Source organism: Megachile rotundata, chromosome 5 (genome assembly GCF_050947335.1).
Source record: "Megachile rotundata isolate GNS110a chromosome 5, iyMegRotu1, whole genome shotgun sequence".
NCBI lineage: Eukaryota > Metazoa > Arthropoda > Insecta > Hymenoptera > Megachilidae > Megachile > Megachile rotundata.
Window position 1 is genome coordinate 18,032,186 of NC_134987.1, and position 27,994 is coordinate 18,060,179.

A 27,994-nucleotide genomic window follows, 5' to 3' on the forward strand; every position below is an offset into this window, starting at 1 on the left:
TAGGCTTTTGGAAGTTTAGAAATTTTGCAGTTTGGAAGTTGATGCTTTTCAAAGTTTAAAATCTTAGGAACTTCATTATTTGAGGAATTAAAAATTTGAAAATTTGAAGATTTAGAACTTTTCGAAATTTTAAATTTTTAAAAGTTGAATTGATTCATCATTCATCGAATTAATTTATTGATTCATCTTTTTTCCGGAACATTAGAAATTAATAAAATTCAACGAACTGTTGCATACGTTTCAAAACTACGAATGGTATTTGGAATATGAGAATCGCATAACTGTGTAAGAGTTGTTACAATATTTAAATGTAAAGAACCGTGTAGTGAGATCAATTATAAAACCAATAGCATGAAATGCAATATTTGTCATTAAAAAGCAATTATCCCAAGAAATTATCGATATTTTAATTTTAAATTATGTTGAACTTTAAACAAATAGTTTGATCCTGGTTACGCAAGTAAAGTTTAATACGTTTATAAATAATATTACTCCAACTCGAGAAATAAATGCAAAACAGTTGTTAAACAAAATGGAATTGTAAAATTCTGAATATTGGAAATATTAGGGCGCTTAAATTCACTTCCCATAGATACAAACCTGTAGCGTGTAACTACGCGTGCGCGTGTCACGTACGCACGGAGAGACGAGCTAACTAATCGCATTGAGGACCCTGGCCATGCTTCCCGCTTTTCGCTTTCTCGTGTTATTCTCCGACGTTTTATGTTCCTTACTGGATTTTCATCATTTTGTGATTGCGAATTTCACGTACACGTCGTTGGATTTGCATACTCGTTATATATGTATTAAAATCATATCGACGAGTACATCGTTGCCTCGACGGATATGTCCGTGTACGTCAACCTAAGACCTAACCCCTAATAAGTGCGGGACCCACGGACCTGGCATTCCATTACGATGTATAAGGCTTTCCTCCAGGTATCCGTGGTACAACTACCCCGTTTTCCTTTCTCTTTTTTAATCTGGTACTCGCTGTATAATGATTTGGTGTTTCGTATTATTACTTTCTATTTATTGGTTAGGGTAGCAGTCAAAGACGTCTTTAATCGGTGCAATTTTTTCACGAAAAACGTTTCGCAAGAATCGAAAAGAATATTTATCACTTGATTTTCGTTTCAGTTACGATCATTGTTTAAACAACATATGTCGATGAGTTAAGTTAGCTTGTAATAGGAACTGATTACAAATCGTTCTTGCATTTAATTCTTAAACAACGTGTTATCTAATCTTATAAATGTTTGCAACGATCTATTGTGCATTTAAAAAGAAACAGGACTCGTATTGCTCCGTTACGTGCTATCATATATTAGCTCGGCTAACTATAGTCATATGTATAGTTTAATTTTACATGCGTGTTATTTTAATGCGTCATAATGGATTAATATTTATTTTTGTACTTTACGATAATACGGTTAAACGAGAGAAACAAACGACGGAATAAAAAATTAATTTGCGTTGATGATCAATTAAACGAATATCTTCACTTTGCATCGACTTCAGACGCACAGATGCGAACCATTCGAAGGCTTTGAGAGAAATGACCAGCATATGTGTTTTACAATGCTTACCTACGTAAACGTCAATGAACGCATGCGCATAAAACAGTACTCTGAATAGTCTCGCACCAGGATCGTATAAGATGGAGACAGAAAAGAGGAGATTGAATATGTATGTCCAAAAATATAGCAGAAATGATTATTTTCAGTTTGACTAAAAAAACGTATCACTGATTATATTCGTTTATTTTGTCAACAACGTGGTCCTCGGTACGTTACGAAAAGTTAACTAGCTGATTACGTATTCTAGAAAAATGAAAGAATACAATTCTAGAACATATCTATTGATTTTTTAAATATCCTACGAATATCCGTTTCATTTTCAAAATGATGTTTTAACAAAAATATACAGGCTCTGTAACTAACACAGGATTCGATCAATTCTGTTAACCTTCTTGCGCTGATCTATCGCGCCGTTAGATTACTTCTTACAATCGCATACAAATGTACACAACTAATACGCGTTAGCGAAAAGATGACGTGTGCTACTAGTTTGGGACATAACGTTTAATGGAAGCGTTATGTATGTTCCCTTTTTTATTGGTTAATTAACCGAAGCTATAAATAATGTTATCATAAAGAGCTCGAAAGAATATGTATTTATGGAGTAACAGCTTGTCCATTTGAATTTATACTGAACGTGATCTACAGATAACCGAGTGTCGAACACCTGGCACATTGCCATTACGCTCGAGAAAAAAACATGACGTTAATATTTTCTATTAAACTGGATATTGTCTTTTTTATATTTTGTTCCGTCATACTATGTGCAGAATATCAATCTGTTTGAAATCTTAACTAACGTCTGAGCAAGCTCAAGTAGCACTCGTTCGTAGTATGATAAAAGCGACACGTGTGTAGTATGCCTAGGCAATAGGGTTAGGTTAGGTCGAAATATATTTAGGGCGGGGTTAGGTTAGGTTAATGTTAGGTTTGGTTTGAGGTACATTAATGGACATATAATTATATTTGGGATTAGGATAGGTCGAGATAAGGTGAAATTGGCAGGAAGTTAATCTAGGGTTAGATTAGATCGGTGTAAGGTTAGAGGTATTTTAGTATCGGCTAACGTTAAGTCTAGTTATGTCACATTGAGGTTGTGTTAGGTCATTATTAAGTTGAGCCGTGATTAAACTTGTATAGACTTGTTTGAAAGTATCAGAGTATGATTATAATATTTAATGAATGTACATAAATGCAAAATTTTATTAACTATTTGGTTTTTTTTTTGCTCATATTACAAATACTCACAAAAGTTTGATTGGATTAATTTACGTGGAATGTATGTACATACATAAAATTAAAGTTTCGAAAATTTACATAAGTAGTAATATTTTAATTAGGTATACAATAATATTGGTGAAACTGATTTGAAGAGATTCGATCGTGCACTCATTGGGATACTAATTTAATTACCTCGGTACTGATATGATGGTTGTCGCATAACGAGTTATAAATGGATGAGTTTAATATATCGATGTTTCTCTCACTGAACGTAACATACTACGGTTAAGCAAAAAATGTTCGTGAAGAGTATGTTAAGAAAATTTTGATTTTTAAACATTTTTTATAACATCTTAATTTTTAATCGCGTGAAAAACTATTGTGAATTTATAGGTACGCTAAAAATTAATTAATAATAAAATTATAAAACAATTGTAACATAATCCAATGATGACAATAATTTATTGTTAATTAACTAAATTGTTGAACTAGCAAAATGGCAAGAAGGGTAAATATAGCATAGCAGAAGTGAACTCCAAAAATGTAAAAGTTTTTCATTGTGTATTAAATCATATATATTCATGTTTCAAGCATAATGTATAGTACATACATTGTGCTATATACATATATTATAAACTTTGAAATTCAAATAACATGCTTCATTGTATACATATTCAGAAATTTTGTCTTGTCATTGGTTATTATGGTACTTGACAAGAGATTGAAAGCATTTTATTGATTATGTTTAGGTAGAGTTTACTTATAATTATTGTGTTGAAGAAGTGCAAGAGATTAAGAGGTGTAAATAATTTCTCTTATTTTGATTCGAAGAACAAGACATTTGTTATATAGGCTACCTAAGGACAATTTTTAAAGTATTTGATCCAACAATGTAATTGTGTAAAAGTGTAAATGCCGTATAATTTTTGCTACTTTTTTTTAGAAACTGAAACATCTTATACCTTTGAATATAGATATAATTGATATAACAGTGATCCTTTTTATTTTTGAAATTTAAAAATATTTGTACCACATAACTTACCAATAATTATAGTTTCGTTGCAGCCTTATCTTCTGTGATATATTTCAACAAATTTTAAGTACAATCATATTTGTAATAAATAAATTATTAATCAAGAGATATTATTAGATATGAATATATCAATATAAAATACAAAAGAATTGGAGAATTTTTACACATATTCTGAACTTTTTTTTCATAATAATAACTAAAGTTTAAAATGTAATCAACAGTATGTATATATTTTTCTACCAATGTAACAGTATTAATCATAAATATTCCGAGTTTTCCTGAGATGCTAAAAAGTGTATGGATTTAAAATATAAAATTTACATAAAAACTTATGTACGTCATTAGTATCAAAAAACATTATGATTTTCCTTTCTTAAATCTTTGCCTCGCTTGCGCTTTACTGTATTTTGGATGTTTTTCTTTTTCATTATTCATTTCAGCTTCAACATCGTCAAGTTCTTCTTTATCTTTACCAAAAAGATCCACTGGTGGTTCTAAAAGTGATTTTCTTTGACATTTTACAAAATAGCGAAATCCTTTCGCAATACCAAAACCTAGCATTGCTATGGACATTGTCAACAAGACCATCAAAAGAGGATGCTATATTCGATCAAAAAAAAAGTACAATGATTATTATAAAAATTTGATTAGATATCTATTTTTAGAAGTAAAGTTCTAAGCACATGTACCGTTAATGTAGGTTTGTTCGTAAAAACATAATCAGCAATTACAACTATTACTCCAAGTATGATACCAACACCAGCTCCAAGCCAGGGTATCTGTTGATCAGCTATAAAATAGTTCATCGTCAAAATTTGATAAAGATTTTTATCACATTTTTTATATTACATGAATAATACCTCTTTTATCTTGGATCAATAATCTGGATACCCTATTCATTGCTTCTAAAATTGTTGGTTCATTTGGTTGAAACATTAAAGCTTTGTTGTAAGAATGAAGAGCTTCGCTAAAGTGAAAAGTTTGTGATTCTACCTCAGCCTTCCTAAAATAACCCTACAAACATTCGTATACACTGCAATTTAGTTAAACATTATTCATCTAAGCGTTATCTATGTAAATACATATATTTACAACAATATCTTCGGTTCGTTTCACTGACACATAACATCGTAACAAACGTATATGTACCTTGGTCCAATCAGGCTTTAATTGAATTGTCATTAGAGCATCTTCCATAGCAAAGTGATATTGTTGCATTTTTAAAAAAGCAAATGATCTATTACTGTACAAAGAATAATTTTGTGGATCGAGTTTAATAGCATGTGTGTAATGAAACATAGCCTCTTCATATTTCTGCTCTTTTACACATGCATTTCCACGCTCCTTGAGACTTTGAACCTTCAATATAATGATAACAGTATATCAAACGACATTGAATCGTTCATTTACAATTCGTCAGCGTTAACTATTTTAAAGTTAATAATTGTTAACATGTATTAAAGTTGTTACAACAATTCTCTCTTTATGTTCCTAAATATAAGTTCTCTCAATACAAAACGGAAGAGTACGTAAACATTAATTAAAAAGCGTTCATATTAAAACATAGATATACGAATCGTATAATTTGCTTACCTCTGCTTCTCGTAGGTTCGACATGGTTTACGGAAGATCCCGAAACTGGGTTACTTAAAATAAGTTTCACAAGTTATTATCTAAATTACACGTTATCATTGTCCTTCAGACGGTTTCTAGGCAACTCTTTTTTATCTATTAAAAATAGTCAACAATAAGAAGTAACCGAAACACCTGCCATGTCTCTCTGACCGGTAAGTACATGCGCAGCGGACATTGACATGTGATACTGCACTGCGCAGTCTTCCGCCCGTTGTCAGCTGTAGCGCGTTAAAAGACCAAGAGAAAGAACAAGAACGAGCATCGACCGTTCTCTTTTTAATACACGATGTTGTTTCATCGGATACTATCGCTGAAAAGACGCTTACAAAAAATGGGACACGGTCTTTAAGAATCCAGCAGAATTCTTTCGTGATTTGCTTTATGCTGTAATATGTTCTATGCAACATTTAACCAAGGATATTTTTAATCTCTTTTATCACGCTATGTTCATAAAGAATTAATTAGCGATTAAAACTTGGAAAACAAATTCGATGCAGTGTAAAGGTGCGTTTTCAATAAATTTATAAACTAAGATCGCTAAAACGATAGGTCGATAGGAGTGTAACGAAAAAAGAAGGCGAAGATTTTTGTCATCATTTTAATGTTTGAAATTCTCCATTTCATACAAATTAAATGGGGAGCATTATAATACAAACTTAAAATATATACATCGATATTTCGTGAAACTTCTCAAATAACTATGTAACTCATCCATTAATCCGTAATCTATAGATCTCTTTCCGTTATTATTGATTTTTTTTCTTTTTGTATGGTTTTTCATTTTTTTGCCGCTCGAACCTACTATTTCGTGTGTATACTGTGTGCAACGTAACCTGGCAAATCGTTCGAATAAATATCATTTAATTTAACCGCTGCCAGAATTGATCACGGCCGATTCTGTTGTATGTCAGTGTGTCTGTTTCGTTTCCCTTTAATAAAAGCGTCCATAAGTATGGAGAATCGGATACGAGTTCGTTTTTTAGTCCGTTTGACGAATCGGGACCAGAGGTAACAGCCTCCATTATCCTGATTATCGACGAAACGATAGGCACTAATAGCGAGTGTCGAAATTACTTTTTCTCAGGATCGATCGTACGAGCAACGATCTTCCGACCCCCAAAAAGTGTCATCCAAATAGACTCGCAACTTTATTTATGTATAAATTTTCTATTTTTCCCATCAGGTGTTTGAAATGCTCGTTCGTTCCCTATTGTCGTTATTCGTTAATGCACGACGAGGAATCAAGTTTCTTCTAGCGAAAATAACGGATGTTGAACGCATTCGCTACTAATACCCATTTCTCCAGCACGATCACGAACAAAAATAAAATCAACAGACTCGATACAGCGGACAGGTTAAGAATCCTTACAATTATTGGAGGACAAATGGCAAACATTTGCATTCTTGCCAACTTGCTGTGCATTTATTTATTGCCCAAGTGGGACGGAAGTCACGGATGATTTGGCACTCCTGTTTCATTCTCTAACGCCTTATTCACCTGCGTGTTCTTTCTCTTCTATTTCTCTCTGCGTGCACTCTTTCTTTCAACCAATTTCTCTCTCGATCAAGAAACATCGATAAATACATTGTTTCATCTCGTTGAAACTGATCTAAAAAGTCGCTACTTTCTATTCTGTTTCTATTTACTGTGTTATGTATCAAAGATTAAGTGCTCGTCGAATATAAATATCTCAAAGTTAGAAACGCAAGAATTTGTAAATTTGAATATTCGTTTAGAAATTAATACACATAATCTTCTCAGTAATGATTTTTTTTAAATAGAAATCAAATGAAAAGAATAGGACTTTTAAGTAAGGAGAATTGAAAAGGAATAAAGTACACGCAGACCGTGGTAAAATAAAAGTAAAAAGAACAGCCAGATAAGAGGGTGTGTATCCTCACCGGGACGAAAATTCGTATTTCGCGCGCTTGGGCGCGACTCGATTCACGATTCTGTATCGGTCCGATTCTCCATTGGCATGGGCCGCGAATGTTACGTGTATACGTTCTTCCTTTGTATTTTTTTTTATTATTTTTTTATGCACAACCCACATCAGTATTGTTACTCGTTACTGTAAATTGTAAGTGTAAATTGATTCTTTTTTTTGTTTTATCCACGCTTAAAATACATTTTATACATACTCCAGCCATGCTCTCGCATAAAGTCGTTTCCATAAATCGTCGTCGTATTCATAATCGTCAAGCAATAGTCGTCGTCGTATCATCATCGAAAAGAAAAAAAGAAAGAAAAGAAAAGAAAAGAAAAAAAGAAAACACAATGTATATCGTATATGCAATATCGTAGGTCGTTCGCCATAAAATCTTACTCGTTCTCTTTCCTCTCCGCTGGTAGAAGAGAACATCGTCCATCAATCTTCGTCATCGTATTTTTTTTCTCGTTTTGTGTGGCATATCTTTTTCTCTCCTCCATTTCTCGATACTCTCGCGTTCTTTCTCAACACGCAAGGTTACACTCGTTCTTCTCTCTCCTGCGTCGTCGAATAAAACATAAAGCACGCCGGGAAACGGCCGGAAGTACGCGTGAAACAAGATCGTAACAGGAAGCGGAGGAAGTTGTTTCGCGTAATAGCGTCTCGGTTCTCTTGTGCGCGTCTCTCTCGTCGATAACAACGGACTCAGCAGTCCACCTTAGAAAAGGGATCTCTCTTTCTCTCTCCTTTGATCCGGCACGCCGGATCCAGTTGCCCTTTTTCTCTCCGTAAGCTTCGTCAACGACCTCTAATGTCGCATCGGGCACGTTTCTGATCCTCGAACACGCAAGAGATAGCTTTTCGCGGACTTACATTAATCGAACACCTCTCGCAAAGAATGTCTCTGGACAAATAATTTTGGACGTTAATCGTGACCAACGCGTGTCTGTTGTTAACAATATGCTTGCCTCGCAGCATCGCGATCAAAGTGATTTCAATGGAATGCATTTCTGTCGGATTTAACCTGTTAACCGTGGATGAGTTCGAGTAAAAGACGTATAAAATCTTCTATCGTATCACAAAATTAAACAAAATAGTTTCCTGTATAGAAATAATTCCTCTTCGTTTGCTTTTCATTTTGATCACAATCATTTTTCAGTTAGATGATTGTGTTCTGGTTGAACGGGACAGTTAACAGGTTAAGAGGATCGATCACTTTAGGTCGACAATTTTGTTAATACGTTGATTGTTGCGAGTGGTATGAATTTAATGTAATGGAGGGAAATTTCAAGTGGTATTAATTATGCGAGCAAGTAGAAAGTTCAGCGCGTTGACCGACACAGTAGAAATAGCCGTATCTAGCACGGCGTGCGATAATCTGGGTTATTAACACGTTGACACGTCACTTTCCTTAACAGAGAAAGAAATGTACATTAATAACTTCTATTTAAGAGAGAGGAAACTAAATTTCTAATTAACAAATTTTGTAAATTATTCGATTCGTAGCAATCAACGTATTAAGCATAAATTATCACAAGTTTCAAGATACCTACAGCTTCGATTACAATGAAAATAGTCTCTTAAAATATCTCGATAGTTTCATTTCGTTGTGATTACTTTCGAAATATAAAAGCTAAAGTTTGAAACAAAGCTGATAAAGTTTGCAACGTCGAATCGGAAGGATGAAAATAATTGACACTGATCAAAAGAATTAGGGGATCATTCAAACTTTGATATAATATTTCTGTATAATATTATACAGAGCTTGGCAAAATTCTTAAAGTATCAGATATTAATATTGAACGAGTTCATTCGAATATTTTGATCCACTAACAAGTTTGAGCAGTATATCTTGAACAATTACGATAACGCGTTATCAAGATATCTTATACGCTCGCATAGGCAACAGGCACACGAAATGTTATCCAGACTTTTGTAATGTTTGATTAGAACACCACCTTGCACTATCCGAATGATATGATTGCATAAACAACGACTACTCGATTTACATGTTTGCCTTTACTTACGTAACACAAACATTCTCCTTATAAACGTTCTGGATAACAGACAGACTCGTTTTATCGCTCTTACGTACGTGAACAGATGTTCCACGAATTTCGTACCGATTAATTAGAAACATTTGTCGCGATACATCGAATCAGCTATCATACTGACGATTCAAATTTGACGTTCACGTAACTGGGACTTTTGGAGGAAATTTTAACTTGTGAGGTGTGGAATTTGGGGATTTGGGGATTTTGGGATTGGGGGTTTTGGGATTGGGGGATTTTGGGATTGGGGGATTTGGGGATTGGGGAATTTTGGGATTGGGGGATTTGGGGATTGGGGGATTTTGGGATTGGGGGATTTGGGGATTGGGGGATTTTGGGATTGGGGGATTTTGGGATTGGGGGATTTTGGGATTGGGGGATTTTGGGATTGGGGGATTTGGGGATTGGGGGATTTGCGGATTGGGGGATTTTGGGATTGGGAGATTTGGGGATTTGGGAATTTGAGAGATTGGGAATTTAGGAGATTGGGGATTTGAGAGAGTGGGAATTTGGAAGATTGGGAATTTGAGAGAGTGGGAATTTGGGAGATTTGGAATTTGGGGGATTGGGAATTTGGGAGAGTGGAAATTTGGGAGTGTGGGAATTTGGAAGTGTGGGAATTTGGGAGAGTGGAAATTTGGGAGTGTGGGAATTTGGAAGTGTGGGAATTTGGGAGATTGGAAATTTGGGTGTGTGGGAATTTGGGAGAGTGGGAATTTGGGAGATTGGAAATTTGGGAGAGTGGAATTTTGGGAGAGTGGGAATTTGGGAGAGTGGAAATTTGGGAGATTGGGAATTTGGGAGATTGGGAATTTGGGAGTGTGGGAATTTGGGAGAGTGGGAATTTGGAAATTTGGGAATTTGGGAATTTGGGAATTTGGGAATCTGGAAATTTGTAACTTTGTAAATCTGGGAATTTGAGAATTTCCAAATTTGAGAATTCACTGCCTTCAAAATCAAAACACTTGAATTCCCTCCACGACCACAGTTACGCAAACATCCTGCTCGAATCGTCATTCACATTTAACAACGTGTTCCACGCGGTCGACGATGTTGTGGACGAAAAACATTCTTGTGGAAGGATCGTTCGCTTCTCCATATTTTTAATCCATTTCTCGAAGCAGACTTAAATTGCGATCGGATAAGTCGCAATATTGCACGTCCCAGTCTAAACTCGAGGATGAACGCAAAGATTAACATACATAACATTAATAATAATTGTAATAGCGATAATAATAGTAATAATAAGTGGAAGAAGAAATTGGTATAAGGTTAAGGAATCGAAATTAACCGAGGAAGGAAAAATAGTTCCGATTCCTTTCCCCCGTATCTGACGGTTTTTCGAATCGATAAAAAGAGATACATCTCTTCTTCCTGTTATACGAAATCGTTTCCTCCATTGTCGATAATGTTCCACGCGGTCGTTCGTCACGCTTCATTCTCGCCAACAATAATATTTAAACTTTCTCTCTCTCTCTCACTCTCTCTCTCTTTATCCACACATTTTCATCTTGTATACATATATACTTTTTTTTGTTTTAATTAGTGAATATAATATTTATATATTTATATTTATATTTATATATATATGCATAGGTAATAATTGCAAATACAACTATGTAATGAACATACGAGCCTTTGTCAGGGGGAGCAATGCAGTCGTCGTCAATAAAAAGAGTCACGGGTTACATTATACACCTATACAACGGGATCGAACCCTCCCGTGGGATCGTCCCAACCGCCCTGCGTGTAATTCTTGTATGTATAATATCTCCTCCTCGTTCGTTCGTCGTATCTCCGCAGCGTGAACCGAAGGGAAGAAAGAAAGGAAGAAAAAACAGAAAAGAAAAACGGATGGGAAAAGGGAAAACAACACGTTTCGTTTCGTTTCGTTTCTGAGTCGTTGTTCTCTTCCCTGTTCCTCTTTCACGGAGGCAACGCGGAAAGGGAGAACCATCGTTCGAAAGGCAGTACATCGTCGAAGGGCATCTTTCAACCCTTTCCATCTCTTTTGTACGGTTCGCGTTAAGTCACGATTAAATTAATTCAGTCGTTCGTGTACGCGATAAGACCCCATTCACATTATCAATTTATGGACCGCTTATGTTTCGCTCTCGAGTTCCACATTTCCACTTTAAAAACATACAGGATGATTAAGCAGCAGGACTGCGGATTGTGGATCATGAATGGATGGTGAACGGATTTGTGTAATTTAAACAATGTAATAATTTGTAAATCGTGTGGACCATCTTGCGAATAGATCTTCAGTAGATTGTAAGTGGATTACGAACGCTTCGTGTATGGATCGTAGATCTAGAGCGAATCGTGCAGGTGGATCATGAACTGTGGACCAGAAGTAGTCAGTTGACCATAAATAGACGAGGAGTGAATCTATGGTGTACATGTTCCAACATGTCAACGAGTATAATTTAAATAATGGAATAACGTTTGTTCAATCGAAAACGGAGTCTGTATGAATCGATAGTGTGGATCGGGCCTAACACGTCCGCTGTGGATCCATATGGTTACGATATTAAAGACATGCGTACCATACACATTATACTCAATTATTAATATTAATCATATTAATCCTCAAACGACAAAGCCGTAAAGTAATTTGAACTCACTATTTTTTGATATAAGTTAGAAAATTTGAGCGCAACATTTCAGTAACATCATTGGATGCAGCATCCGTCGTTCGACGACTAATATTAATATTATTTTCACTAACTTCCTCAGCGAACATGTTACTTAACATTTCTCGTAGGGGATCTCATATGTAATCGTTTTAGAAGGCAATCGAACTTCGATGAAATCGATCGGATTTTGATTTAAAGATCGATCCCTGTCTCTAACCTAAATCTTTTTTTGCATTTTTTAGTTTTGATGTTACTTTCCTTTACGAAGTCTAACCCTTAGTTTGATATGAGCAATTGAAACCGTGTTCCTCGTTCTTCGTCCTAGTCTTCACCGTTCAAAGGCTACGCAACGTTGTTTCGCATTTTCGTACTCTCTCTCTTTCTACGAGCGTCACCCTCGAGGACATTTCCTACATATCCAGAGAATAAAAAAGATCGAATCGCAACGAGAATATCAATTTGTTCTAAGAAACTTATCGACGATATCTTGACTAATAATACTCTCCTTAAGGATATTCGTTCGATCTTTCTTATCCGACCATCTCGGAAAGTACAACCCGAGCGAGGTTCCAACTCGCCCGAGATACTTGTATCTCTAAAGGCTACCCGTGTACTGTACAATGATGTCACATGCTTATATCCGTCGAGATTAATGAACGTTATGTACAAAAAAAAAAATTACGATCCGTTCGCGACGCAACCACTTGAATATTAAACGCCTTCTCCTCCGCTTCACACACGTAACCGACTCTCGAATTCTGCCTCGATTATGCAATGTAGCTGCGCGATTATAGAATCGATTCATACGCTCATTTCGAAAGGTCGATCCGTCTAATGCGAATATACAATTAATTGAACGTTAGGCATTGCGAATCGTACGTGTCAATTTGTTCACCGAAAACGATTGCGAAACGTGTACACCGATGAGTAGATCTTCAAACTAATTTCACTCTCCCAAATTCTCAATCTCCCAAATTCCAAATCTCCCAAATTCCAAATCTCCCAAATTCCCACTCTCTCAAATTCCCAATCTCCCAAATTCCCACTCTCCCAAAATCCCACTCTCTCAAATCCCCAATCTCCCAAATTCCCAATCTCCCAAATTCCCACTCTCCCAAATTTCCACTCTCCCAAATTCCCAATCTTCCAAATTCCAAATCTCCCAAATTCCCACTCTCTCAAATTCCCACTCTCCCAAAATCCCACTCTCCCAAAATCCCACTCTCTCAAATTTCCACTCTCCCAAATTCCCAATCTCCCAAATTCCAAATCTCCCAAATTCCCACTCTCTCAAATCCCCAATCTCCCAAATTCCAAATCTCCCAAATTCCCACTCTCTCAAATTCCCACTCTCCCAAAATCCCACTCTCCCAAAATCCCACTCTCTCAAATTTCCACTCTCCCAAATTTCCACTCTCCCAAATTCCCAATCTCCCAAATTCCAAATCTCCCAAATTCCCACTCTCTCAAATCCCCAATCTCCCAAATTCCCAATCTCTCAAATTCCCACTCTCTCAAATTCCCAATCTCCCAAATTCCCACTCTCCCAAAATCCCACTCTCTCAAATTTCCACTCTCCCAAATTTCCACTCTTCCAAATTCCCAATCTCCCAAATTTCCACTCTCCCAAATTCCCACTCTCTCAAATCCCCAATCTCCCAAATTCCTAATCTCCCAAATTCCCAATCTCCCAAATTCCCAATCTCTCAAACTCTCGTATCTTCAAATTTTTAAAGCTCCAAATCCTCCGATTCTCATATCCGTAGAAATTTAGAAATTGAAGTTGATCAAATTTCTGACCAACGTCAAAATGTCGAAGTCCCAAAAATGAACGAGTGGGAGACTCCTAGGAAGCAGAGTTGCTCCGGAATGTACACGCGTTCGATTCGAAAGTCAACGACAATTCGCATAGTTGTCTTGGAAACTTGACACCTTGGTTCGCCGTGTGAAATCAAGCACAACAAAGAGTCAAGGGATCAACGAAAGGAGAAAAAGGCGATAATTAACGGTACGCCATTCACCGACGGGCCACGGAACCAATCGCGGTCCGACGTTCGGTGAGAAATTCGCAACACCGTCCAACGAAATCTGCACGCAACCTACGTATTACAAAGTCTCTAGCATCACAGTCTGAAAATATAGTACTACCGCTTTTGTGCGGCTAACTCGGCGATAAGGATCTAATAAGGACGTTGGCGGGCAAGAAAAATGATAATAACGATACTTAGCAACAATGGCCCACCTAATTCGTCTTCACCCTTCCTATTCCTTTCTATCGAATATCTATCGTCCTCACTTTTTATTCTTCTTTTAGAATCTAAATTCGGTCCACGAATCCCTAAATTCATCTCCCTCGTTCATATTCGTTTTTATCCAATATCTATCGTCCCCATATTTTTTTTATTACAACCGAATCTAAATTCGAGGCACTCGTTCGAAAATATTCAGTTCGCCAGATAGGATCGAAAGAATCCGTGCGCAACACTGTTTCAAAGCGTTCGTGAAGGTTCGAAATTGAATTCAATGAGACTTCGAAACGATTTCAATGGCTACATTCTTGACGCGTCATGTGTCACGCGAAAAAGAAACAGCTCGATCGGAAATCCTTTTTTGCCAACATCATTGCGTGCGGACGTGTGTGCCGCTCGTTTTTCATTGTTACGTCCGAAGGTATCGGTGTAGACGCAAAAGTAATTTCAAATTAGAGCCGCTGTGCTGGATTGATCACTGTCGATCAGATTTATATCGAACGGAAGCTTGGTAGCGATGACTGTCACGATGAAATGGGTATGTGTCGCAACGTGTTTATTCTTTGTCGATGTGAGTTTCTTGAGGTGATAGCTTATGATAGTTTTTTACGAAATTTTATTTTGGTTCGTTGGTGTAATGGGGAATTTTGGGATTTGGCGATGTGGGGATTTGGGGATGTGGGGATTTGGGGGTGTGGGGATTTGGGGATTTGGAGATGTGGGGATTTGGGGATGTAGGGATTTGGGGACGTGGGGATTTGGGGACATGGGAATTTGGGGACGTGGGGATTTGGAAATGTGGGAATTCGGGGACGTGGGTATTTGGGGATGTGGGGATTTGGGAATGTGGAGATTTGGGGATGTGGGGATTTGGAAATGTGGGGATTTGGGGACGTGGGGATTTGGGGACGTGGGGATTTGGGGACGTGTGGAATTGGGGGCGTGGGGATTTGGGGGCGTGAGGTTTTGGGGGTGTGGGAATTTGGGGATGTGGAGATTTGAGGACGTGTGGAATTGGGGACGTGGGGATTTGGGGACGTGGGGATTTGGGGACGTGTGGAATTGGGGACGTGTGGAATTGGGGGCGTGGGGATTTGGGGGCGTGGGGTTTTGGGGGCGTGGGGATTTGGGGACGTGTGGAATTGGGGGCGTGGGAATTTGGGGGCGTGGGAATTTGGAGACGTGGGGATTTTGGGGCGTGGGGATTTGGGGGCGTAGGAACTTGAGGACGTGGGAATTTGGGGACGTGGGAATTTGGGGACGTGGGGATTTGGGGACGTGGGGATTTGGGGACGTGGGAATTTAGGGATGTGGGAATTTAGGGACGTGGGGATTTGGAAATATGAAGATTTGGAGATGTGGGGATTTGGGGATGTGGGGATTCGAGGATGTGAGTATTTGGGCACGTGGCAATTTGGGGATTTGGAGTTTTACAAATTTAGGAATTTAAGAATTGGGAAATTGGTGGATCCAGGAATTTAGACTCTTGTAAATCTACAATACCTAAAATTTGTGATGTATATATCGTAAATTTGGAGATTTGAAAATTCCGGATTAAAACATGAACATACCTAAATAGCTAAACTCCTAACACAATTTCTAAGTAGTCTCCCTACGTCTCTAAAACTGCGTGGTAAATTTCACTCCATATTTTGATCCTCCAGTTCCACCCTAATCCCCAACTACGCCAATTCTCACGGGTGCCATAAGACACGTTTACATAGTAATCTTCGGTATAATTGAGTTACACCCATAGTTGTCTACCATCGTTGAACAAACACCACTCGCCAAATAAACGTCTACACAGTTTGCTCAACTTTTCCCAGAAAGTAGAGAAATGAAAAAGTCGCAAGATTTACAGAAATACAGAGCATAGAAACTCGGTTTTATTAAAACAGGTATACGCGGAGAACGAGGAGCAGCGAATCGCGTGTAAGTGGAAACCGGAACTCACGCATGTTCAGATAGCCGCATTTTTCGCGTTTTCTCTGGCGATTCATAACGACGAGAAAGAACGAACACGTTCCGAGGCGGGTTTACACCGATATACCCAAAATCGTGGCGATTGCATAACGCGCCAGAATCACGTAGAAAATCGTAAACAGTGGCGAAACTTTCGCTTCGTTGCTCAATCAACGAATTAACGAGTGTCGCCTGTTGGTTCGACAAAGAACTCTTTTTTTTCCTTTCGTGCGGTTCAATGACTCTATCGATCGTTCGTATATCGATTCGATATATGTATAACCTCTGACAATTGTTTCGGCACTGTTCAATACCGAGGGCATTCCAGCGAGCATACCTGGTGTTAACTGTACTCTGCCGAACAAGGACGCCACTTTGTTTATCGCCGATGAAAAGATTCTATTGGTATACCGGGTGTTCAACCCGTTCGCAATGCACCAGTCAATGCCGTATGCAATGGTAACGTCAAGGTAATGTAGGCACAGATGCAACTAAAAGTATTACAAATAGTTACTTTGATCTTCTTTAATGAGAGAGTACGAATATACTTCTGTGTTCCCAATTTTTGCACATCATGATTTTTACGATTATATCTGCTTCCAAGAAAATTTTCTTTCGATAGAAGCTTGTTACTTTGCTTCAATTAGAAGTGACTCAATGTACACTTATTCTCAGATTTACACGATACTTTACTTACATGATTTCGTTTTTGCATAGCTCTTGAAATAATGAATTTAAAAAAGAACATCTTGATTAATTCTAAGATCTTTGACTTTTTTGCTGTGGAACATTTTTTATATTTTTCTTGTTGAAACGAGACCAAACACGATTCAGTTTGGACTACATTTAAATGCTGACTTCGATTTACATAATGAGAAACGTATCTCCATGTAAATCAGAGGATAGATGTACTTGAATAATTATGTAATCTTGCCTTGTAATTATAAGAATCATTTCTCGTTCACACAAGAATCATTTCACGATAAAAACACCTTGATAATTTTACTTACAAGAAGAAAACCAAATTTATTAACGTTGAAGACTGTTTATATTTTTCTACAAAAGAAGAAAACCAAATTTAGTAACGCTGAATGTTGAAGACAGTTTATATCAAAAGAAGAAAATCAAATTTAGTAACATTGAATGTTGAAGACAGTTTATATGAAAAGAAGAAAATCAAATTTAATAACATTGAATGTTGAAGACTGCTTATATCAAAAGAAGAAAATCAAATTTAGTAACATTGAATGTTGAAGACAGTTTATATCAAAAGAAGAAAATCAAATTTAATAACATTGAATGTTGAAGACAGTTTATATCAAAAGAAGAAAATCAAATTCAATAACATTGAATGTTGAAGACAGTTTAAATCAAAAGAAGAAAATCAAATTTAATAACATTGAGTGTTGAAGACAGTTTATATCAAAAGAAGAAAACCAAATTTAATAACACTGAATGTTGAAGACAGTTTATATCAAAAGAAGAAAATCAAATTTAATAACATTGAATGTTGAAGACAGTTTATATCAAAAGAAGAAAATCAAATTTAATAACATTGAATGTTGAAGACTGCTTATATCAAAAGAAGAAAATCAAATTTAATAACATTGAATGCTGAAGACTGCTTATATCAAAAGAAGAAAATCAAATTCAATAACACTGAATGTTGAAGACAGTTTATATCAAAAGAAGAAAATCAAATTTATCAAAGTTGAAAGAAGTAAACTATTTATATCAAAAAAAGAGAAAAGCAAAATGTGGCATCTTGTCCCAGTTACAGAAGACACGAACAGTACGAGTAATTTCATCGTGGCATTCAACGCGTTAATTTAAATCGTGGTGCAGAATTACGGCTTAATATTAACAATTCGTAAAGAGAAATAGACCGTGCGAAGTGAAGAATGAACAATCAACGACGTCTACCTAAGGATGTGACTTATCTCATAAACTTACAAGCGATGCATCGTTTCGCTTCTTTTTTTAAACAACTTTCCCGTCTAAGACACGATAATTCTCTCTTAAAAATTTATCTAAGTATGTCGTTTCGATAATGTTGCGTTTCGTGCTGCAAGGAAGAACGGGCAAAAGACCATTTGACGTTTCTGCTCTGCTTATTAACACATTTTATAAGGGGATTCGAACTTTTCTTTCGAAAAAGCGCAGAGGCAAAGTTCTGCAAAATGAGCTGAAAGGAGATTTTCTTTAAGTTTTTCTGTATCTTTCGTTTTTTACAGCAGTACAATAGATTCTTATTATAATATGGAACTTATATTACAATTTAGAAACGAAAAAATGTTGAAAATGACAACATACAAAGTGTCTGTAATTTTCGAAGGTTGATCTTGAATTTCTGCGAATTTAACAATTTAAAAATTTTTAAACTTGACAAATATACAAAAATTTGCAAATTTCTGTATCTTTCTAAAAATCTGCACCTGAGGAACTTAGAATTTGTACAAACTTACAATTGTAAAACTGAATTTAATAATTTATGTGTACAAAAATTTGCAAGTTACAATCTCCTAAGATGCGTAATTTCTCAGCAAGCCCTTTTTAATTTTTTCCTCCATCAAACGTCGATGAATCTTTGAACCCTCTTCCTCGACAGCGTCCGCAAGTATTGATATTATTCGCGTAAGAAATAATGCACGTAAAATTATGCTAGGTCATATTGTATATATATATATATATATTTAATATACTATACGTCTAGTCGTATTCTCTCGTTTCGCTAGAATTGGCACTTGGATTTTCTTTTCTTCCGCGACCTTAAGTTCCGAACGAACGAAGAAAATTGCACAAAAGAGAGAGAAAGAGAGAGAGACTATCGATAGAATTCGAGCTACATATATCTTCTTCAAGTTAAATATCACTCGACAGACACTTAGATGATAAGACACTACGTGTATATCTTTCGATGATCCGCGATAGAGCGTGAGTTGCATTTCGCGATTTTGTTGGTTCAACGATCTTCACGCGATCATGAGTTCGTCGATCCGATGGTTTTTTCAAAAACTTATCAGTAGAACGGGAACAGAAACATCTCATGCGTGAAATTTCACGGGCACGCGAATGGAAACCAGAGTGGTCGAGAAAGGAAAGAAGGCACTGCTATTGCTCGATGACGAATGAAATTGAAAGGAATTTTTAAAGGGAGAAAGGAAATTTTGATTGACTGAATGCAAAATCATATAATTTACGTTGCGTAAAATTTTAACAGACAGGACATCAAAGTTATATCCTCGAATGGCGAATTACAGTGAGGATTTAACTGTGCTTCAATTAGAAATACTCTACTCTATTGCAGTATATGAGAGATTCACTTTTGGCGCCAAATTTGAACTTCAAGAGATTCGAATTAACTGTGCTTCAATTTTATTAGAGATAGTTTACTTCAGTGCAGTATGAAGATTCTCGTGTAACATTTCTGGCGCCAAATTTGAACTTCAAGTGATTCGAACTAACTGTGCTTCAATTTTATTAGAGATAGTTTACTTCATTGCAGTATGAAGATTCTCGTGTAACATTTCTGGCGCCAAATTTGAACTTCAAGTGATTTGAACTAACTGTGCTACAATTTTATTAGAGATAGTTTACTTCATTGCAGTATGAAGATTCTCGTGTAACATTTCTGGCGCCAAATTTGAACTTCAAGTGATTCGAACTAACTGTGCTTCAATTTTATTAGAGATAGTTTACTTCATTGCAGTATGAAGATTCTCGTGTAACATTTCTGGCGCCAAATTTGAACTTCAAGTGATTTGAATTAACTGTGCTACAATTTTATTAGAGATAGTTTACTTCATTGCAGTATGAAGATTCTCGTGTAACATTTCTGGCGCCAAATTTGAACTTCAAGTGATTTGAATTAACTGTGCTTCAATTTTATTAGAGATAGTTTACTTCATTGCAGTATGAAGATTCTCGTGTAACATTTCTGGCGCCAAATTTGAACTACAAGTGATTAGAATTAACTGTGTTTTAATTTTGTTAGAAACACTTTACTCTATTGCACTATGCGGAAGATTCTCGTGTAACAATTTCGGCGCCAAATTTGAATTACAAGTACAGTTTCAAAAGGGTTCCGATGGTTGCTTCGTTAATAATGAACCAAAGAGTTTTTATCGAAAGAAATCATCATCGATGACGAGTTATCAAATGCATTGTTAAGAGCACTTAGATTCGCGAACTACATAACACGAGCCTGAAAGAGCATCTAGTCGGACAAGTCGGTTGGATTCCTTTCTCTTCTCTTTTTCACACGCGAACATCGTCGTTTCACGCGTGCATATCTCCTCGAGAGTATCGAATCTCGTTAAAAAATCGCGACACGCACCAACGACGCGGGTTTATTGCATCGTTTACTTAAGTTGCACTTTTGGATCTCTACGTATCTTCTAGGATTCTGAGCGGCTTTCGGCTCAGTCTCTTTGGCACGTCTGCTTTTATTTTCATAGACTGGGTCATCGAAAGATGGATTGCTCGAGTGCGATATAATCCTAGCGTACATTTTAGGGCTTCCACGAATGTGTATGATGTAAACTGGAATATATTGTGCAATGCGGAGATTATCAAAGTATAGATCGGGCATGAACTACGGTTTTAGCTGGTAACTACTCTCTTCGAATATTGTCGCTTTTGAAAATTTTGGAATTTTGATCTTTTGGGGCTTTGGAAGTTTGGAATTTTGCTAGTTTGGAAATTGTTGATTTGGGACCTTAGAAATTCGAAATTTGAGAATTTGGTATTTTAGGATGTTGGGACTTTGGGAATTTGGAGTTGTGAGAAGATGGAAGTTTGAGATTTTGGGACTTCGCGAATTTGGAAGTCTTAAAGGTTTAATCCTTGGAATTCTAGAAATTCTAGGAATCTTGGACTCTAGAAAATTTGGGACTGTGAGAATTTGGAATTTTGGGACTTCAGAGTTTTGGAATTTTGCAAGGTTGGAACTTCAGAACTTTGGAATATCAAGAACTTGGTATTGCAAGAATTTCTGAGGTTTTGATTTTGTAATTTAGGACCTTTGGAAATTTCAGAACTTCAAGATTCCCAAATTTTGAAAAATTTTAAAGAACAATGCATCACAAGCAAATGAACTACGAAAAATGACTATATTTTCAAAAGTGGAATCAGCTTATAAAAGTTCAGAATGGACGGTGAAAGATACTATCAAAATAAAATGATAGGAAAAATAGAAAAACATGGAAGGACGAAGTGAAAGTAGAAGATCAGTTGGAATTTTGATTAACCTCGAAGGTGCGAACATTGTTGCAATCTGATAAATTTATACGAATCACTTTCTTGTGAAAGGTGAAAGTTTATTTTTTCAACTGGCTAAATAAGCACCGACCATCTAAATTTTATTGCAGAGAAGATTTCGATAAAATTGAAATTGTGCTTCAATTCGAATTTACTGAGTTTTATATTTTGTAGCAAAATTAACTTTTCAACTTGAAAATTAACTTCTATAAATTCTTACTAAATTTTTTATTACAAGTTTGCTGTTTTGAACTGTGCAATTCTATTTCACATTTACCGAAGTAAAGTTACACTGTTTACGACGAGATTTGTCTCATTAGAAACCTCTCGCATATAACATGATCAAATAATGAGCAAAGAGAAAACAAAGTTTAAATAGCAATGCTATTATACTAACAACATTAAACTTGTAAAAGAACCATTCACGTCTTGAATAATTATTCGAAACATCCTACACACGTTTCTTTTCACTGCAGCAATTAACGCATTAATTAAGTGGTTAATAGCATGTTATTAAACGAAAGCCAATTAATATCTCATTATCGTAATCTAAAATCATAATACGCTACTCCGATAAAATGGTTTCTCTTTTACTTTTTCGTTATTATTAAGTCACAAAGTAGCATACGTTGCATGCAGTATAAATTAACTTTCGTTTTAATTTGATTATTACTTTTTTGAAACGTGACTCAATTAACTGGCTAATTGAACGACTGAATTTATCGGCGGATCTCTTCAATCCATAAATCTGTTCAGCTTTTAATGAACGCGTTAATTCAGCATACATTATAATTTGAGAGTCAATTTTTATTCTTTCTTGTGGAAGATTACTTTGTTGAAAACAAATGACTTTGTGCAACAGAAAATACACAAAAAATTATGGACTGAATGTGTTAATAAATGTTAATTAGTTTGACAGATTCTGGTAAAATATTTGACTCTTAAGTTGTATCCTTAACAAGTAGTAATCTGAGAATTTCCATTGACGTATAAAATCGTTCAATTGCAGTAAGAATAAGCTAAGATTAATTGTAATAAAAATTATTTTAAAAGATCGGTATTTAATCGAACGACTAAAGACGTAATTATATTACACACGGAATAAAAACTGTTAAATAAATATTATAGATAAAACCAGCCGTGAGATAGTAACTTTTTCTCGTTAGTGACGATCGAACGCATCAAACGTTTCCAAGAAATTTCTACTACTTAAAATATCTATGACTTCTGTTTCTACTGAACCATCGTACACCGAAGTGGAATATGTATGGCACAGTATGACAACGCGAAAAGATATGCCTGTAAACTAATTTTCCACGATTTACTTTCATTTGTTCTCGTGTTTCGTTATACAAATACCTGTTAAACTTTAATACGTTCTCTGTCTGTCCACCGTACGCCAGCCGTGCTACGTAAAAGCGATGATTAATAAATGAGATAAGAGATAGAAAAGAAACGCAACGAATTAATATTTCAGAATTTTTATTACATTTTCACTTATTTTTGTCGTAAATGCAAGGAAAACGTGAGCAAAAGAGAAAATAAGATGTCTATATTAATATTATCTACAAAAAAAAAAAAGAAAAAAATTGAAGAAACGGAACGTAGTCCAGTTCATAACAACGAAATAAATCAACTTGATTCCTGGTACCATTAATAATTACAACCCATATATACTTCGTATTAGACGTTTTACAATTCATCGTTTTACCTATGAACACGCACACGATAGAATTCTATAATCGTATATATGTATATATGTATAATTCTTTAATTATTTATCTAGATATATATATATATTTTTTTATATATTTATATATAAAAATAGGTTAAATTATTTATCCTGACGTTCTTCTTTTCTCATGTGTGCTTTGCATCTCGTTTAAAATTCGTTACAACCAGTAGAAAATACTTGTCAATACTGTGCCATGCATTCCCGACCAACGATCGTTTCTTTCTTTTCCCGTCACAACAGTTAACGTTATTAAAACAATAATCGATAAAATTGCCCCTCTACTTTCTTTTCTCGACCGATTTCGAATTCATTCCTTCAAATTAACATTCTGAAACACCAAGCGAAGACCGTCACCGTGCAACGTGCGACGTCTTCGATCGATATTTCCGGGTCAACGTGAATATAGTACGTAAATGAGCGAACAGATTGCACAGATAGTTTACAAAACAGCAAACGATCAATTTCGGTAAACGAAATCAAAATTTATTTCCACTCGTTAGAGCTGCTGCTATCGATTGCCGCTGGAACATTGATACGATCCACAATATCAAAACGTCACTAATGCTAATCTACTTAATTTTGTTTAAACATAATACCGATAGCTAATTTTATCGTTCGGATCTATTTATTCTAATGAAAGTTACAGATAACGTATCGATATTACATTATCAACAGCGGCAGCTCTAGCTGAGACAAAAATGACGCGATCGAATCTCTATTTTAATTGTACAGAATCGATTTGGACGTTTTTTTTGTAATTTGAATGTCGTTAACCCTTAACTGCTAAAGCGAGTTATATCACCTCGTGGTATATCGTCACTCGTTACGTATAAAAAAACTTAAGGGTTTATGTAGTCTTAAATATTAGGTTGAATTTTATAACTTGCCAGTTATGTTGATAAGTTTTTATTTGCACATTAAAAGGAAAAAGTATAATGTTTCATCGAAATGTTAACACTTTAACTTTAACTTTACGTTCTAAGAAATTATTTTTAAAATATTCACCCCTTTCGCTACTGAAGGTTACATGCATTCTACCTGAAATATTTAACTCCGTAACAAATGGTATGCTAAAAATTTAAAAATTACAGTTATACACGAAGAACACTGGCGATGAAACATACCTTACTGGTAATAATAATTTATAATAATTAGAATAATAATAACTTATACATTAACTTAGATAATTTAATAAACGAATGGTACGAAAATATTTCCCAGCAGAAATGACTGTAGCGAAAGGAATACTAAATTTTAGTAAAATTAGTAACCAACAAATTGTAATCAACGAATCGTGCAGTACGAAGCAATAATAGTTTAGAAAGATAAAATAAAAAATTAAGGATTAAAGAATAGCGTGAGACTAAACATCAAAGTGTTCGAATCAATTTTTTTTTTCATATATTTTATCGTAGCAGTTAAGGGTCAAAAATGATTACATCAACGTTACGCAATTCATAATCGCTTTTTTCTATAATTCGTAACTCGAATAAAATTTGTTATCGAAGAAATTCGTTATAAATGGTTTCAAACGATAAAAAGAAGTGTAAGGTAAGATATTCGATACGCGCTTTCTATCGTTCGATGGAAATCAATTGAATTTATCGGAGGAAGAATCTAGATAACTGGACGTTTCGACGGTAACAATTTTTAAAATTGCATTCCTATAATTCTAATTAAGAATAAATGTTATTGAACAATGATTAATTCGCTTCTCCGAATGAAATCCACAAAACGGATAAAAACGAAAGATTTAAAACACACCTAATCATAACAAGAATAGAAACGTTAGTATTGATTTTATTTTGAAAAAGAATATTCGAAGAAACGAATAACAACGAAGAATCTTTTGATTGGTCAGCAGTCAATTTCCTCTTTATCGTCCCTGATCTCCGTTCGCGATTTATCACAGAACGCTCGATCAGATGTGAAAAAAAAACGCGAAACAAAACGACCAAGCGTGGAAGAACGTTCGTGTACAAATTCAAAAGGCAACTCTAATCGATCGAACAGAGAAAACGGAATAAAACGATCGTATAACAGTAATAAGTAAAGCTACCGTACGATAAAAACGATTCGAAAGCAAATTACAGCGGAAAATGACACTGGAAACATTAACATCATAAACTTTCGTTATTCACATTCAATGGAAAACATCGGCTCGATATTATATCTAAACTTCGTTTCTTCCTTCGTTCCAGCATTTATTACTGTTACCTATTTAATTAAGGATATGCGGGTAGCTCGATATGTTGGCTACTCGGGCTTCGGGTCAAGTTCGGGGAAGTTCGGCCGAAATCGGGTGGGACACTGAAAGTATCGTATTACATGCGAATATTCGGGACAATGAGGCTTTCGAAAACTTAGGGACTTGGAAAATCGGGTATTTGGAGATTTAGAGATTTTGAACACAATTCTGGATCGAATATTTAGTGAATCCGAGTATTCGTATGTAAGAAAACTTTCGGGGACCTACCCGATCTCGCCCGATGTAGCCCGACCTCGTCCGAATATGTCCGAACCCAACCCGAGTTTGTAATTTCGGGTACCCACACACCCCTACTATTTATCTACTTATCCGAACAATATTAATTAATAATAGCAGTAGCATCGATATAATAATATTAAATGGTATTCATTGTCATTAATAATAATGGTACGCGTAATATTGGCGCATACTGTACAATATTGTATACTATATTTATCGCCGTCGACGATTAAATAATTACTACGAAACCTGTCCGTTTCTAATACCTCGACTTTATCTTCTTTTTTTTGTTTATTTTAATCTTGCCGCGTGTACAACATCGATAATGGCGCTGAGCATTCTCCCTTTCGATGACTAATTAAAGTATTTGTAATCGTATAAAAATGGATCTACTCTAGCGTACGATATACACAACCGGAAACCATTACTATCGTGGCTCCTCAATTTGAAATCAAATTGATTTGCTCGATTATATCACTTTATGGCAGGTAATTCTAAAAAAAAACAAGAGTACTTATCCTCGTCCCTACTTTCTTTGCTTGTGTGTATGCGTGTGTGTCTGTTTCTTTATTTACTTTCCTCTTTCCGCAAGTTGTGCCATTTTACCAGTCAAGATAGCCTGAACGGTGAAGAAATTAAAGAACGAAGAAGCAACAAAGGATCGTTCTACGGATTCACGAAGCGTAAAGGTCTCTCTCTCTCCTTAGCTGTAAGTTCGTTTACTTTGCTTTCTGCCTGATACAAAGAAAAGGAAACAAAGAAAAGGGAAAACAGAAAGAAACGGAGAAAAAAAAGAAAGAAAATAGCGGACAGCACGCGGATCTTACATAGGATTCGCACGGTATCTCGCGGACAGTCTGTGCTAGTCACCCCTTCTTTTTTCCTTCCGGCGGAAAAAAGGAAATTACAGTCTCCTCCGGACGTGGCACGTGATAAGCCCCTGCTATCTTTTTGGACCCACTTCTCACATTCGCAATTGTGGTTATCATTTTAATCTAAACGTACTCTTAAACTGGACGACACACTTGGACGTGCGCACGGTAAGTAACTAATTAATAGAATTAATTTACTGCTTTCTCACAATATGCCTTCTATCATCGCCTCACCCTATCATCGTTCTCTGTCTCGTCGGAGGACAGCGTTAAAAAAACAAAAACTTCTCCGCGTACTTTCATCAGCTCGTTTATACCTGGCTCTCTCCGCGAATGCTATTCTTCTTATCTTCGTTTTCTCTCTTCGGATGGATTTTCGTTAATTTTTTTTGTATGTTTTCTTTTGCTTCCTTTCTTCTTTTTCTTCTCTTCAAACGTACCGATTGTCGTAAAGCCCCTCGTGTCGGTGTGGTTAACCGTTTTGGTCGAAGTGGCAGAAGCGAGCGTTCGACGATCGCTCGCGATCACACGCAGCTTAAGGTCGAAGAGATCACAGTCGCGCACAAATCAGTGTTATAAGAAATCTTCGACCAGGCCGCGGCCGTTAACAGCATGAAAGGTCTCCACTGTGATGCGAATAACATCTTCTTCTTGCAACCCCGGCGGCTCAGAGAGTACTTGACTTGTTTCGGCGATAGAACCCAGGAACCATGTGGACCGTAAGATCAGCCTTGGAACATGCCGAGAAAATGCAAATTCTGCGACAACGAAGACAGCAGCGTATCGGCAACCGAGATAAGGTAGAGGATAAGAGGCGGCCCTTTCAGTTTGTGTCAGTAGTGCAAACTGTCCACCTCCTTCATCTCGTTGCTACCATTGGCGTTGCTGTTGCTGCTCGTCGCCATCATATTACCGCCGCAGTTCTGTGTGTCGTACTCCAACACCAGCCGCTTGATGTGGCTCAGTTTCTCGTGCAAATAATGAAACCGGCGTTTTGTCTCCTTATGTACAGGATCCCGTTTCGTCTCGTTATACTCGTGCAGAATTTGCCGCCTTATTTCCTGTTGCAAACGAAAAATCATTGATAACTGCCAATTAACATCTTACAAAGTGTTATCATACACGGCCTGCCTAATAAGTTCTCGACTCGATTATTCGACATAACTTTATCTCTATAATGATATTTTGGAAGATATATCCCTGATATATGTCGACCTTATAAAACGACTACCTCTTTCGAAAGTGGGCCACCTACCCCCTACAGACAACATTCGAGAGAACTCGAGCGAGGTCGAGAACTTATTGGATAGTTCTAGCATCTGTTCACCAATCTACAAAT

General features: G+C 36.2%; 2 protein-coding genes and 1 long non-coding RNA gene across 3 annotated transcripts in view; 1 reads left to right on the forward strand and 2 right to left on the reverse strand.

Annotated features, from left to right (window-relative positions):
- Positions 1–122: 122 nt before the first annotated feature.
- On the forward strand, positions 123–1,990 carry LOC143264452 (uncharacterized). The gene is made up of 2 exons (XR_013038172.1): positions 123–939; positions 1,522–1,990. It is a non-coding gene; the product is annotated as an uncharacterized LOC143264452 (long non-coding RNA).
- Positions 1,991–4,036: 2,046 nt separating this feature from the next.
- On the reverse strand, positions 4,037–5,709 carry LOC105662503 (uncharacterized). Its single transcript, XM_012285363.2, has 5 exons — positions 5,428–5,709; positions 4,984–5,193; positions 4,695–4,848; positions 4,524–4,624; positions 4,037–4,434 (listed from the first exon to the last, which is right to left on the reverse strand). Exons 1-5 carry the CDS (start codon positions 5,449–5,451, stop codon positions 4,192–4,194), a joined length of 732 nt encoding a protein of 243 aa, XP_012140753.1. The 5' UTR covers positions 5,452–5,709; the 3' UTR covers positions 4,037–4,191.
- A 344-nt stretch (positions 5,710–6,053) lies between these two features.
- Su(Tpl) (Suppressor of Triplolethal) overlaps positions 6,054–27,994 on the reverse strand; it is a 134,472-nt gene continuing 112,531 nt past the window's right edge. The window contains exon 12 of the mRNA XM_076531767.1: positions 6,054–27,716. Coding sequence (XP_076387882.1) covers positions 27,489–27,716 — 228 coding nt within the window. The 3' untranslated portion in view covers positions 6,054–27,488. The remainder of the gene's footprint in view (positions 27,717–27,994) is intronic.